Source organism: Macaca mulatta, chromosome 6 (genome assembly GCF_049350105.2).
Source record: "Macaca mulatta isolate MMU2019108-1 chromosome 6, T2T-MMU8v2.0, whole genome shotgun sequence".
Classification (NCBI taxonomy): Eukaryota; Metazoa; Chordata; class Mammalia; order Primates; family Cercopithecidae; genus Macaca; species Macaca mulatta.
The window spans coordinates 111,645,035-111,660,775 of record NC_133411.1 but is presented as its reverse complement, the minus strand read 5'-3'; the positions used below and the strand labels follow the sequence as shown (position 1 = coordinate 111,660,775).

At 35.4% G+C, this 15,741-nt stretch overlaps 1 protein-coding gene across 27 annotated transcripts in view; it reads right to left on the bottom strand.

The window, feature by feature from the left end:
- The window catches only part of PAM (peptidylglycine alpha-amidating monooxygenase), a 279,291-nt gene that overhangs the window by 152,545 nt on the left and 111,005 nt on the right, over positions 1 to 15,741 (bottom strand). For all 27 annotated transcript variants that reach the window (XM_015140495.3, XM_015140497.3, XM_015140500.3 and 24 more), the window contains exon 3: positions 14,668 to 14,788. In XM_015140495.3, the coding sequence (XP_014995981.2) occupies positions 14,668 to 14,788 (121 nt within the window). The remainder of the gene's footprint in view (positions 1 to 14,667; positions 14,789 to 15,741) is intronic.

The window sequence follows — 15,741 nt, the reverse complement described above, 5'->3', positions numbered from 1 at the left end:
CTTAAACCTAAGACCTGAAACCATAAAAATTCTAGAAGATAACATCGAAAAAACCCTTCTAGACACTGGCTTAGGCAAAGACTTTATGACTAAGAACCCAAAAGCAACTGCAACAAAAACAAAGATAAATAGGTGGGACTTAATTAAGCTAAAAGGCTTCTGCACAGCAAAAGAAGTAATCAGCAGAGTAAACGGACAACCCACAGAATGGGAGAAAATCTTTACAATCTATACATTTGACAAAGGACTAATTTCCAGAAACTACAAGGAACTCAAACAAATCAGAAAGAAAAACAAAACAAAACAATCCCATTAAAAAGTGGCTAAAGACATGACTAGACAATTCTCAAAAGAAGATATACAAATGGACGACAAACATGAAAAAATGCTCAACATCCCTAATAATCAGGGAAATGCAAATCAATACCACAATGTGATACCACCTTTCTCCTGCAAGAATGGCCACAATAAAAAAAATCTATAAAATAATAGATGTTGGTGTGGATGTGGTAAAAAGGGAACGCTTTTACACTGCTTGGTGGGAATATAAACTAGTACAACCACTATGGAAAACAGTGTGGAGATTCCTTAAAGAACTAAAAGTAGGATTACCATTTGAGCCAGCAATCCCACTACTGGGTATCTACCCAGGGGAATGAAGTCATTATACAAAAAAGATACTTGCACACTTCACAACTGCAAAAATATGGAATCAGCCCAACTGCCCATCCAACAACGAGTGGATAAAGAAAATGTGGTATATACTCCACGATGGAACACTACTCAGCCATAAAAAGGAATGAAATAATGGCATTCACAGCAACCTGGATGGAACCAGAGACCTTTATTCCTAGTGAAGTAACTCGGGAATGGAAAACCAAACAATGTATGTTCTCACTCAGAAGTGGGAGTTAAGCTATGAGGATGCATAGGCATAAGAACGATACAACGGACTTTGGGGGAAAAGGTGGGAAGGGGATGAGGGATAAAAGACTACACACTGGGTACAGTGTACACTGCTCAGGTGATAGGTACACGTAAATCTCAGAAATCACCACTAAAAAACTTATTCATGTAACCAAAGAAACACCAAATGTTCCCCCAAAACTTCTGAAATTAAAAAAAAAAAAAAGATAGGATCACACTTTTGCACATGACTCTGAGGTTTGTTTTTCTCACTTAATATACAGTGGCAATATTTCTAGGGCAAAAGATATAGTTCTAACTCAGACCTTCATTTATTTCATAAAATTCTATAGAATGATCTCCCAAAATTTTAAGGATATGAGTAGTTTTACTTTAGAAGATAACTCTAGATAACTTTCCTAAAAAGCTTGTAGCGGTGCACCCTCCCACCAGCAATGTATGAAACGGTCCCATCCTATGGGTCTTCCCATCCTTAAAAGCTCTGTTTATCATAGCTCTTTTGAATATTTGCAAAATTAATGGGTAAAAAAATACAGTAACTTTTTTCCCTTAATTTATCTGATTATTCACACAATTGAATTTTTGTCATTCTGTTACATTCATATTCTTAATTTATTTTTCTTTCGGGCTGCTTGTCTTCTCCAAAATCTATAGGAACTCTTTATATACCTGGTATTTTGATCTTTTTCTGCCATTTGCGTGTTTAATTTTTCTCAGTGTTTTTGGTTAAATAATTCTCATCTTTTGAAGTGTGTGTGTGTGTGTGTGTGTGTGTGTGTATGTATAAAAATTATTTTTCAATTTTCCAGTCTCTTCTACAGTTAGTGGTCTGTTAAGTTTTTAAATATCTTTTTATGTAAATATCAGTTATTTTTCTAGAAAATCATCCATTTCCTCAAGATTATAAAATATACTGACACACAGTTGCACATAACAGTGTCTAAAAATTCCTTTTATCCTAACTCCTAATAATGCATAATTTTTGGCATTTAAGAAATGCTTGGGCTTGCCATGAGTTTATTTTAAAGGACATTTCAAAGAAATAATTTATTTTGTTGATGTTTTCCATTTTTAAACCTATTTATTATTTTTAGTTGTTATCATTATTCATTTTTTAATTGATTTTTTTATCTTCATTTCTTAAGTTGACTTTATGTTTGTATTTTACTTTATTCTATTTTTCATTTAAAGGAATTTAAGGCTATTATTTTTTCTCTGAGTACTTCATTAGCTGGGTCTCATGGGTTTTATTATCCAGTATTTTCCTTCCTGGATACACTAAAGAGTAATTACTCTCCAGACAATTTAAAATTTCAGATTTGATCTTCTCCTTGTTCCAGGGATTGTGCAGAAAAATGGTCCTTAATTTCTAAGTAGCTAAGTCCTCCATGACATCATTTCTTGATCTATTTCTAGTTTTACTGAATTATGAGTGGACATTGAGTATAAAAATTCTAATTATTATAGTCAATTAAAATCTGTTAATATTCTGCTATGTAATTTTTATAAATATTCTCTACATATTGGGAAACAATTTATATTCTCTTCCCCAAATATAAATTTTGTCTACATGCATATGTTAGATTATATTTACTATGTGTTAAATGCAGTCATATGTCACCGTTTTTTTTTTGTTTTTTTTTTTTTTTTTTTTTTTTTTTTTTTGCCTTGAGACAGATTCTCACTCAGTTGCCCAGGCTGGAGTGCAGCGGCACAATCTTTGCTCACTGCAACCTCCACCTCCCACGCTTAAGGGATCCTCCCACCTGAGCCTCCCAAGTAGCTGGGAATGCAGGCATACACCACCATGCCCAGCTAATTTTTGTATTTTTTGTAGAGATGAAATTTTGTTATGTTGCCCAGGCTAGTCTTAAACTCATGGGCTCAAATGATCCATCTTCCTCAGCTTCCAAAAGTGCTGGGACTATAGATATGAGCCACAGCACCCAGTCAGTCACAGGCCACTTAACAATGGGGATGTGTTCTGAGAAATGTGTCAGGCAATTTTGTCATTGTGCAAACATCATAGACCGTACTCACACAAACCTGGATGATATAATCTACTACACACCTAGATTATATGGTATGGCCTATTACTTCTAGGCTACAAGCCTGTATAGCATGATACTACACTAAATATTGGAAGCAATTGTAACACAATGAAATTTGTATATATAGACATATCTAAACATAGAAAAGGTACAGTAAAAATATGGTACATAAGGTAAAAATGGTAAACTTATATAGGATACTGTATTACACTGCTCTCACACTGCTATAAAGAACTATCTGAGACTAGGTAATTTATAAAGAAAAGAGGTTTAATTGGCTTACGGTTCTGCAGGCTGCACAGGAAGCATGGCTGGGGAGACCTCAGGAAATTTACAATCATGGCAGATGGCAAAAGGGGAGCAGGCACATCTTACATGACCAGAGAAGGAGAACAGAGCAAAGGGAGAGGTGCTACACACTTTTAAACAACTAAATTTCATGAGAACTCACTTACTATCACTAGAACAGCAAGCGAGAAATCTGCCCCCAAGACCCCATGATCAAATCACCTCCTACCAGGCCTTCCTCCAACACTGGGGATTACAATTTGACATGAGACTTAGGCAGGGATACAAATCCAAACCATTTCAGGTACTTACTATGAATGGAACGTGAAGGACTGGAAGTTTCTCTGGGTGAGTCGGTGAAAGAATGTGAAGGCCTAGGACATTACTATACACTACTGTAGACTTTAGAAACACTGTACATTAGGCTACAACAAATTTATTTAAGAATTTTCTGGCAGGGCATGGTGGCTCACGCCTGTAATCCCAACATTCTGGGAGGCCAAAGTGGGCGGATCACAAGGTCAGGAGATTGAGATCATCCTGGCTAATACGGTGAAACCCCGTCTCTACTAAAAAATACAAAAAATTAGCAGGGCGTGGTGGCAGGCGGGGCACCTGTAATCCCAGCTACTGGGGAGGCTGAGGCAGGAGAATGGCTTCAACCTGGTAGGCGGAGCTTGCAGCGAGCCAAGATCACTCCACTGCACTCCAGCCTGGGCGACAGAGCGAGACTCCATCTCAAAAAAAAAAAAAAAAAAAAAAAGAATTTTCTTTGTTCAATAATAAATTAACCTTAGCTTACTGTAACTTTCTACTTTATAAACTTACTAATTTTTAAGCTTTTTGACTCATATAAAATTTAGCTTAAAAAACAAACATTGCATAATTGTATTAAAATATTTTATGTCTTTATTCTATAAGCATTTTTCTATTTTTTTTTTTTACTTTAAACATTTTTGTTAAAAACTAAGACACAAACACACACTTTAGCTCAGGTCTGCACAGGTCAAGATTATTATATATCACTATCTTCCACCTCCACATCCTGTCCTCCTGGAAGGTGTTCAGGGGCAATAACGTGCATGGAGCTGTCATCTCCTACAACAATGCCTTCTTCTGAAATATCTCCCGAAAGACCTGCTGGAGGCTCTTTTACAATAAACCTTTTTTTTTTTTTTTTAAGAAGTAGAAGTAGTACACTCTGAAATAATGATAAAAAGTATAGTATAGTAAATACATAAGCCAGTAACATAGTTGTTCATCATCATTATCAAGTATTATGTACTAAACAGAATTGTATGTGCTATACTTTTATATAACTGGCAGTACAGCAGGTTTGTTAACACCAGCATCACCACAAAAATGTGCATGATGAAGTCATGAAAGCTACATTACTAGGTGACAGGACTTTTTCAGCTTCATTATAATCTTCAGTCCATTTGATTGAAACATCATTATGAAGAACATGACTGTATATATAAAATTATTCTATTGACTGAAATATTCAAATACTATGTATTTGCCTTTTGAGATCTATTTGATACACCAAATATCCTACAGAGGGATATTTATGTATTAATAATTATAGAGGGATTATTCCTTTATAACTATATATAGAGATTTTAACCAACTTCACTGAATTTTTTTCTTTTTTTTTGAGAAAGGGTCTCACTCTGTCATATAGGCTGGAATGCAATGACACAATCATAGTTCACTGCAGCTTCAACTCCCTGGGCTCAAGTGAGCCTCCTGTCACAGCCTCCTGAGTAGCTAGGACTACAGACACACACCACCACACCCAGCTAATTGTTTTACAATTTTTGTAGAGATGGGGGTCTCTCCATGTTGCCCAGGCTGATCTCAAACTCCTGGCCTCAAGCAATCCTCCTGCCTCAGTCTCCCACAGTGTTGATTACAGGTGTGAGCCACTGCATGTAGCCCACTTTGAATTTTTATTTTAAATGTTTGACAGTGATGGTATCTTATGACTATAGTGTATAAATTTTTCTCTTTCTTAGCAAATTGTGCCTTTAATAATTACTCGTTTCTTTTAAAGAAAAATTATAAAGGTAAAGGTTCGGAAAACATCTGTTTATAGCCCTATTTCTAGAATGGTAGCTTTACAGGAATTCTAAACTTTTGTTTCCAAGTCTTTCTCCCTACCTCTTGAACTACATTCTTCAAATCCTACTGCCTCCACAAATATTTTCTGAATAAAGCAAGAGAGAAATGTAGATTCTAATCCGTTTCCATAATGAGCTCTAGAAAATTATGCTTGCAGTCCTGACTAAAATATTGTTGCAATTACTCTCTTTATTAGCAAGTTGATCCTCGGTAATTCTTTATTTCAAGTATTCTAATGTATTTATCATATAGGGCCTTGCATTAGCTACTTGATAACATTTCTTAACTAATCCATTGTAATGTAGTTCAGGACAGAAATATTAATAACTAAATTTACTGAGCATTTACTGGGCTTTACACATATTAATTTACTTAACTGCAATCCTATCAGATAGGAACTATTATTATCCCAATTTTACAGATGAGAAAACTAAAGCACATTATGGTTTAGTATCTTGCCTAAGGTCTTGCAGCCAGCAAGTGGTTGGACAGAGTTTTGATTTGTTTTGTATCTATAATGACTGACAAATATTATCTCCTTGACTAAACCCCAGCCAGGCTCCTCCAAGCCCTCTTCTTGACTAGGCCTTCACCTTGGCTTATAAAGACTTGAACAAACACTAACAGTTTCTAACAGCTCAATGTCATATCCCTAAGATGACTCTAGCTCCGCTTAAAGTGCTTGCTTGATAAAACTCAAGGCTGCCAAAAAAATCTACTGTTTGCTCCAGCCAATACCTGAGAATAGAGCCTCTGTCTTCCAGTCTCTGTGGTGGGATGGAATCATAGTTTCAATAATTTCCAGCTAGCAAACACAGCTGCCCCAATCGGGTTTACGCCAACTAACCCTTTGTAATGTTTCACTTCCCCAACTCTACTGAGCCCCCACTTACCACCTTTTCCTACTCCCTAATTCTCCCTTTAAAATGCCCAGTTATTTCTGTACAAATCCATCGTTGATTAAAATCTGTCCCTACCACTTTAGGAATGTCCAGCTTTGTTTATCTTTGGCACTATTTATAACACAGAAATGAGGGATGAGAGACACAAAAGTGGGAAAGGAGGCCAGGAAAGATGCAGGGCTTTGGAAGGAGGTATATAGTCTTGGGCTTTACATGTGAGTGGTGCAGGAAACTCTTCAAGGGTATTAGTAGAAGAGTAATGTGCTCTGACTTCTGTTTTAATAGAATCTTTGTGGCTGCTGAGTGGACCACAGATTGCAGGGGTGCACGGGTACAAGGTAGGTCAGTTAGGAGGGATATTGTAGTAATCCAGGTAAGAGAGGATGGTGCTTGGGCTAGAGTTGAAAAGATGGCTGTCGTGAGAAAAGGCTGGAATTTGGATATATTTGGAAGATAAGATGAACAGGATTTACTAGCATATTGTTTACAGGCTACGAGGGAGAAAAGAACCATAAATAAAGACTCTAGTGTATTTGGCCAAGAAAAATTATAACACAGGAATTGCCATCTAGTAAGGTGGAGAGCTCTGAAATACAATATTCCAAATAAGAGAATTCTTGTTTATAATCATTTACTCATGAAAACTGAATAGGTAACTAAGGAACAAAGATCAAAGCACTGTTAACTTTGCATTGCTATTTTTATTCTTTATGTTCTGTAAGTCAGAAGACACCGTTCATGAGATGCCAAAGGTTAAATTCATTTATTAGCCTAAATGGCATATGCACTTGTTTCTATCAGGGATTGGGAAACTACAGCCTGCGGGCTGGCTGCCTATTCTAGTAAACACAGTTTTCCATTGAAACAAAGCCAAGCCATTCATTTACATAGTATCTATAGCTGCTTTCTAACTACAACAGTCAAAACAGAACCTATATGGCTCACAAGTTGAAAATACTTACTATATGACACTTCTTTAAGAAAGAATCTGCTAACCTCTAGTTTAGATTTAGATAAGAATAACAAAAAAAAAAAAAATTCTTGATTGCAAAGTGAGTCTTTGCAGTAACTTTTAACAGCCAAGTGACCAAGAATATCTTAGTCATTCAGACCAGTATTCAGATTAGTAGCATGTCTTTCTGCATAGGCATTAGAAGATATAAGAAAAAGTTATTCAAGGATTGAGGATGGGCTGTGCACAGTGGCCCATACCTGTAATCCCAGCACTTTGGGAGACCGAGGCAGGAGGATCACTTGAGCTCAGGAGTTTGAGACCAGCCTGGGAAACACAGCAAAACCCTATCTCTAAAAGAAATTTAAAAATTAAGCTGGGTATGGTGGTGTGTGCCTGCAGGTCCAGCTACTCAGGAGGCTAAGATGGGAGGATCCTTTGAGCCCAGGAGGTTGAGGTAGCAGTGTGCTTTGATTGTATCATTGCATTCAGCCTGGGTGACACAGTGAGATCCTACCTCAAATAATAATAATAACAATTTAGGATGAAACCAGTAATGTATATTTTGTTTAATAAAAGACAGCTTATATTTTACAATATATGTAGAATAAAATATATGTGTGTGTGTATATATGTACACATACCTGCATAAATAAAAACACATATAGTAAAACTCTGTGGGAGACAGATCATTCACAGATTGGCAGCACAGAATTATAAAATGAGCCATGGGTTTCAGATTCAAGTAAATCTATATTTAAATCCTTGTTCTCCTATTTACTGGTTATTTGCTATGAACAGGTTATTAATCTCTTCTGGTTTCGATTTTTAATATAAAAAGTGGGGATAATAATGCCTTGAACACAGACTTTTTATGGGAATTAATGAGACAATGTATGTAAAGTGCCCAATTTAGTAGTGTTACATAATGAAAACTCAGTATATCTTCTCCTTTAAAATATTTACTAGAAAAATAAAATTAAAAAACAAAAGGACTCTGAACCTTATTGAGAAAATAGGTGATCATGAGGAGTCTTTTACACTGTAGCTAATTTTAAAATATTCTCAAGCATCGTGTTAATTCAAACATACTCAAAATTGATTGAAAACAAATACTCTTTTCTGTTTCTCATTTTTTATAAAGAAAGGAAAAAAAATGGTCAAGGTATAATCATACTTGCAGTTCTGAACCCACATATGTGGCATGTTTCTATTATCCTCACAGAAAAAATCATTGTTAATAGTTCAATCGTATCTTCCCTAGGTGGACATTAAATAAGTTTCAGTAAAAACAAAGAGGAGGCATCATAATTTAAACTTAAACAATTGACAGTGAATGACATGTAACTTTAATTTGTCATTTACGAAAGCCATTTAGCATTTTTGTAATCTACTTAATTCATATAATTGACGCATGCCAATAAAGCAAAGTAAATATACAAATATATCTAATCTAAGATTTTGATGTGTATTGTTTTAAATGACATCAGTCCTGAGCTTCCAAAATAGAAAGGGAAAAAAGAATGAATGTGTGGCAGTTAAATAAACAAAAAAAGGGCTTTGTGGTCATCCTTTCTAATAATCATGCTACCTTCTTTGCTATTAGCTTTCCCTTTGGCAAAATGGAGATAATATTAGTTTCTCAATTTGGGGAGGGAGGAGATACAGCATTTCATTTTATTTTGTTGCTCTATTCATAAATCTTGTAATTTTACACACATTGCATAAGTCTTTCTAAATAAAAAGTAAATGCTAATCTAGAACTAGGATGTTTCTCAATATGCTTCCTTCGATAGGAAGACCACCATGCTAGTTTTATTTTCCGTGAAAGGAGAAAATAAATAGAAAAAGAAACACTAAAAGCCACGACTCATATTCATTTTAAGACAAAGACTTAATGCAATCAATCTTCACCCAGGGTTGTTCTTTCTAGAGACTGGCCACCGGAGTGACTTTTATCTTTCACATTCATGGTAGATGTCACTTACGGGTCACTGCACCCTTTCCCATCAAGCCCCAATGTGATCTCATAATTCTTAAGACTTTCCAGGTAGCTCTTCCCAATCAAATGTATTTGGCTCAAAAAGTAACCCTCATTTGCTATTATGTCTCTTCTACTGTACAGATTTAATTGGATGAGGGTGGGACCTATAGTGGTGGACAGATCACAGCACTAGGGAAGGTAGGCTGGACCATGGCTGCTGACCACACAGAGGTGATAAGGAAATCCGTGGGGCTCCTGGAGTTGGATGGTGATCTTGTTTAGGTGCTTCCCAACAACCGCACAGCTGCTTCGTGAAGAGCTTGGATCCATTTACTACAAAAGAGGTATAAGAGATATCCTACCAGCTGGTGCCCGAAAGCTATTGGTTTTCTCCCCTTCTGCAGTGAGGTTTAAACTGAAAGTCAAGCTAGCCTATGAGAGGAAACAGAAAAATGGTGGTGTGGGGTGTCTCCCTTCTTTTTATTCTCATGTCCAAGAGAAAGCTTGAAATTTTAATTTCAAAAGAATACAAATATTATGTACTAATAACCAGAGAGAAGATAAGGAAATCACAACCCCTAAAGTACTAAAAACTATTCCAGTAAAGTCTCATTTTTTTTTCTGGATTCCGTCCTAATTTTTTCTTTTTTGTAACTTTTATTTTAGGTTCAGAAGTACATGTGCAGGTTTGCTATACAGGTAAATTGTGTGTCATGGGGGTTTGGTGTACAGATTATTCCATCACCCAGGTAAAAGCATAGTAGGCTGTAGTTAGTTTTTTAATCCTCTCCCTCTTTCCACCCTCCACCCTCAAGTAGGCCCCGTTGCTAATTGTACTCTGAGTTTTCAGCACTGACTGAGGATACGCACATCTTTTTAACACAATGATGGAATTTAAAAATAACCTAACGTTATCGTAGCCTCAAAACTAGACAAAAGCCAAGCTTCTGAACAACTAAGTAACATACAAAGTCTAATTTAATTGGCATTCTGAATTTAATAAGAACAATTCTATATTTAAGTTGTATATTACCTCTGATTGTCTTATATAGCTTAAGAACTTACAAGCGCAAACAAATTTGCAAAAAAAAACATGATTTTACAAAATTAAATATCTTCTTTCATATATATATATACACACACATATATATATAAAACAAAAGATTTCAAACCGATGAGACTTCTTTTAATAACTTCTCCAAGCAATATAAAGATGTATAATAATTTCTGAGAAAAGCATATACATTCTCAGTGTTCCTTTCATTTTCTTATGATAGGGCCATTTTTAATGAAAACAACCAATACTTAAAGATACTGAAAGATTTACTTCTTTGCGTACTTTATCCTTTATCCAAGGTTTCTCTTGCCTAGGTTTGTATTTTCTATTTTCTTCGTTTGGTTCACTTTCGTCTCCTTCACAATTACTGCAATGTGTTAGCTTCTCCATGAAGCCATTGCTGAAAGCCTAAGGGTTAGCAATTTCTTTCTAATGTCAAGGTGCATTCACATTTCCCTGAACACACATAATAATAATATTAGTATACATTTTCTGAGATCTTACCATGTGCAAGGCAACTGAACATCATGTCACTCAATCTTCAGAACAACCTTGGTAGTGTAGGATAATAAACTATTGTTATCCTTTCTACAGAAGAAGGAACAGAACTAGCTGGTTAAGAAACAAATCTGAGTTGAGACTGCAAGAGCTGAGGCCAGATGCTATCAGCCCGGCCCCAATACCTCTGTTCTAACCACTGGATTTGAGTTAGATTTAGGCAATAAACTTTATGGAAAATCATTGCAATTCTACCTTTATTTATTTTAAAATCAAACACCCAAGGGATAGTTAACATGTCAAATTGATATCACCGTATTATGACCATGAACTGGCAGTTTATCAAATTCTTTTGTTTTTTGATATGAGAGTTGGTGACAGCAAAAGTCCAGAGGGTCCTGGGTGAGAAAGGGAATAAAGTAAGAAACAGTGCTAAAAGAGAAGTCTCAAGATATCACCACTTCACGTCTCTGCTGGATTTGAAGCCAGTGCCACGGAACACCAGATCCTGACTTTATCTCTATGATAGGCTATTTAAAAGCTGTCTACTCTTCTCTCTAATCTTCCCAAAGGCTGGAAAAACACCAATTAACAGAGATTAAACACTGATTATCCATTTCTACAAAAAGATGGAAACTATTTTCAAATTTTTTAAGTCAGAGAAGAGACAGAATGAGCTCAATTTGATTATAAAACTGATATTGCAACAGACAATAAACCACTTTTTCCGGACTCACTGGATCTAGTTTAATAGGAGAAATGTTTAATTGCCACTTTAAAGTCCTGTGGTATGGCAGACTGGCAACTCAGAGGCCTGACATGACTGGATATCCTTGATAAGACACTAATCTAGGCTTGTATTCCAACTGTAAAATTAGTTAGTTGCACTATCTGTATTATGTCTAAGGTGATTTCCACCTCTGTTCTACATCTGCTTGTTTCTCTATCTAAGCCTACCTAACAATCTCAAGTTTTCCAAAGAAAGGATACACATCAGACATATTGATGTAGCTTTCATTATTGCCAAAACTTAAGATGTACTTTATTTTAAAAAAATCTTGTGGAATGAATACATTTCTTTAATTAACATGATGTCTCTCAATTCCCAACTCAAGTTCTTGTTTCTCTGTTCCTTCTTTCTTTTAGAGTTTGTTGCTCTTCTTGATTGTCTCCCATCCAAAAAAAAAAAAAAATCCTCTACCATTTAACTCAATGTCTTTCCTTGTTTTTACATTTTCCTTCATCCTCTTTTCTTTCAGGATTTTTAAACATTCTATCTTCATAGTCTAGTTATTCCTGAATTTTTTTCCTTTTATTTTTGTTCTGGATGATTCTATTTTCTTGGACCTTTTTTTCATTTTGTTTTTTGGTCAGTTCTTCTTATTTCCCTTCTACCTTTTGTTTCTTCCCTCTAATACTTTTTCATTATTCTTTCTTGCTTTTTCACCTCTAGTCTTCTTAAGGACTTGTGTAAAACTTTGGTTTTACCTTCATTTTAAGAAAATAATACTTTCTTCAAAAGTACTTATGGCATCAGAGCTCTTGGTCTTCCTCAGTGGAACACCAAATTCAGAAGGAAAGAGGTTCTGAAGGTTCTGTATCTACCTCTTCCTGGGCATATTCAATGGAGGGTCTACCATTTCTCATAAGAGTTTACAAAGTATAAGATCTGAATGTCAGCTGAACCAAGTTACATACTCATGGCACATGGTCAATAGAGTGATGGAGAAAAAATGGAAGAAATACTCAACAAGCAGTTCTGAGCTGTCAGGCAGAGCAACTGAATCACTTACCCAGGAGTTTCAGTTGCAAGTAAGACAAAACTCAACTCAACTTTATTGAAACAAGAAAGGCTAACGTAACTGAACACTGCGTAATTAGTGATGTCACCAAGTATCTACATTCTTTCAATCTCTCTGCATTGCCCTCTATGGTGTTAGTTTTATTCTAGGCATGGCTCCCTCATGAACTCAGCAGACCCTAGCATACAAGCCTACTGCTTACATGCAACAGAAAAATACATTATCAGCAAAAGTCCTAAGATTTGAATAGTCTAAATCACACACTTTCTTTTGAACCAATCATTGTGGAAAGGGAGGTGGGATACAGTCAATTATCAATCATGGTCCATGTGTTCCATCTCTGGAGCCTGGGTAGGAAGCTCTTGGGAATCACATGGTCTCAGAGAAGGAGCAAGGAGGCAACCAGCTATTTGTCTGGAAAGGCAACCAGCAAATGTGCACTGCATGAGGCAAAGGTGAATACAGATAGCGCAAAATAAAAAGCAATTATTTAAACAATGTATGTTCTTTCCCCATGGAGTTATTTTGATAACTGTAGATTATAAAAATGAATGAACACATTTTACTTTATGAAAATGGAACTCCTCTATGTCCTTTTATAATCAATTCCTCTAAGACCTCTTTCTGAGATTACTGACCCCACCGCAATTGCCCATTAAGTAATTTAAATGTTATTAATCTTAAATAATGAGAAGAAAGAATAACAATAATAATGAACCACAATAAAAGACTATTTGATAAAATAATATTCTTGTGGGAAAAGAGTGCTTGAAAACCCAATTAGTGGATATTTTTAAAGAAACACATTCAGTTCAAGCAAATATAGGGAGAAAACCCACTTTTAAAAGTGAGAAAAGAGGCACACTTCATAAGTGAGCAACTGTTGTTCTTCTCTCCTAGTCTCAATCTCATCACACTTCTTGTAGTTAAATACTAAATAAAAAGCTTATGAAATTAAAAGCTAGCACAGTAACAACTGAAAAAGTCATCTGCATGGTCATTCGGGGATGAGGAGGGAGTGAAAGTCATTTTTACAGTGGTGGTTATTTATAGACAATCATACACAGTTCTTCAAATAAATGAATGCCAATTCTTAGTCCCGAAAAAAGGCCCATGCGTATTCTCTAGAGCTTTTGGATGTCAATTGCAAAGGGAATTCTGCCCAATAAGTAGAATACAAATACCTTTATTTTCCTAGTACTGAAAATAAAATAAAAAAGAAAAGAAAAATGGAATGTTATCTGCAACAATGAGTCATCAGCCACTGCAGCTCTACAACATCCAGGTCTTTCCCTGTCTCTGCAGCCCTTCAAAAGAAGAGGACTATCTTTTAATGACACACATAAATCCCTGCACTGCCTGGCTGCAAAGCATAATTAATTGTAGCCTTTTTATGCTTAATGAAACACCTTGCACACATGACAGCAGTGGGCTTGAGCTTCTTGTGTGTACCTAAAAGAGGGAAAGCCTTAGCAACAACCTAGTTCTACTCAAAATGCTCTATAAGTCAGATTTATATGAGCTTTGCCATTATTTCAGAATACATCTCTTATATCAAGCAAGTCAGGCTAAAGAAAACTCACAATCAGCCACCTGTATGAACAGTTTTCTTAACTTTTAAAAGTGTGGAATGTTTTGTTTTTCAAATTCTTAGCAGTAAAAGCGTTTTTATTTCTTTACTTGTGGTTGCAATAAAAGGATACTTAAACAAAGTAGCTCAATGCAGCTGCTCAATATCATTTTCCTTTATTAGAATAATTTTTCATATTTTAATGCATACTTGCATGCTGCATTACAGAGGTTAACTACTCCACAGAGAATCTCAAAATGTAAATTTTCGACAATCCATTTCAAACCACATATGACAATATAAGTAAAATTTTAAAAACAAAATTTAAGTGAAAGATTCACCTTGAAAGACTTAACCCTCTTTATAATACTCAATTATTCTAGCCTTAGCTGGATTCTTGAAAGCAAATGCCTACGTTTAAAGAAGTTACTACAGCTGTAAATGCAGTTTCCTTACTTTAACTACAGATTGTATCCAGAACAAGTGAATAAGAAAGAAAGAATTCCTCTCACCTGTTTAGGTATAACCCCAGGCATGCGAATATCCAATGCAAAATCTGTTGAATCAATAGGAATTACCGGTCTGGTGGTACCAAGACATTCATTGGAAAATGGTCTGGTAGTTTCTTTAAACCTTAAAAAAGAGGGCAATTTCAATATTTTTGAACATAATGGGATCTAAACTCAACACGAGAAAGCGAAAGAAAGGAATTCTGTGACCTTAAAGATGATTGATTTAAACCCAATGAAAACTCTAAAGATGTGATGACTACATAATTTTCTTAAACATACTCAGATTTTCATTTTATAATCCAATAACAATATATACCTAATTTGTAAACAAAATATAACCAATGCAATCAACCAGGCTATATCTAAAACTCCATTCAATAAAAACTTACATGTTTTTACTGAAAATTTATTTAAAAATTATGTCATATAAAAATATGTATGTCAAAATATATTTGTTTCAAGTTAATGAAGATACAGTATTAATACATTACAAATTATCACAGGCATGCCAATTTTCAAATGGCAGAAATATTAACCATAACCCAGTAAAAATTTTTGTAACTATTTTCGGTGTCCAGAATTACTAGCTAGAAACAAGAAAGTCAACCATAATCTTGCTAGGAGGCAGAGCTGTTAGGAGGAAGAAATAAAAGACTGCGATGTGAATTACAAATGTACAAGTACATAAATATTTAATAAGGTAATTATGAGGCGTTTGTATACATCTCAGTGTTTCCTTGTGAGCTATTACAGTCTATGATCTGCTTCTCCTCGACACTGATGTATCTTTATATTTTATTCTTCAAGCTGTTATAAACAAGAAGGTATTCAAGTCTAAGCGACTATATTGTAGTTCCTGAAATACCTCCCCAAGAGGGAGTGATTAGTACTGGAAATCACAACTTCTAATTGGAGTTTTGAAAGCCAGAACTGCTTGGCTACAATACAGTGGGCTTCTTCTGCACGGGGGACTTCACAAGAAGTTACTGTGCTAAAATTCCAAGTCATTCCAGCAAAGAACATCAACCTCGTCTTTTTTGCCAACACTCAGGTTCATAAAAGTGATTACATTTC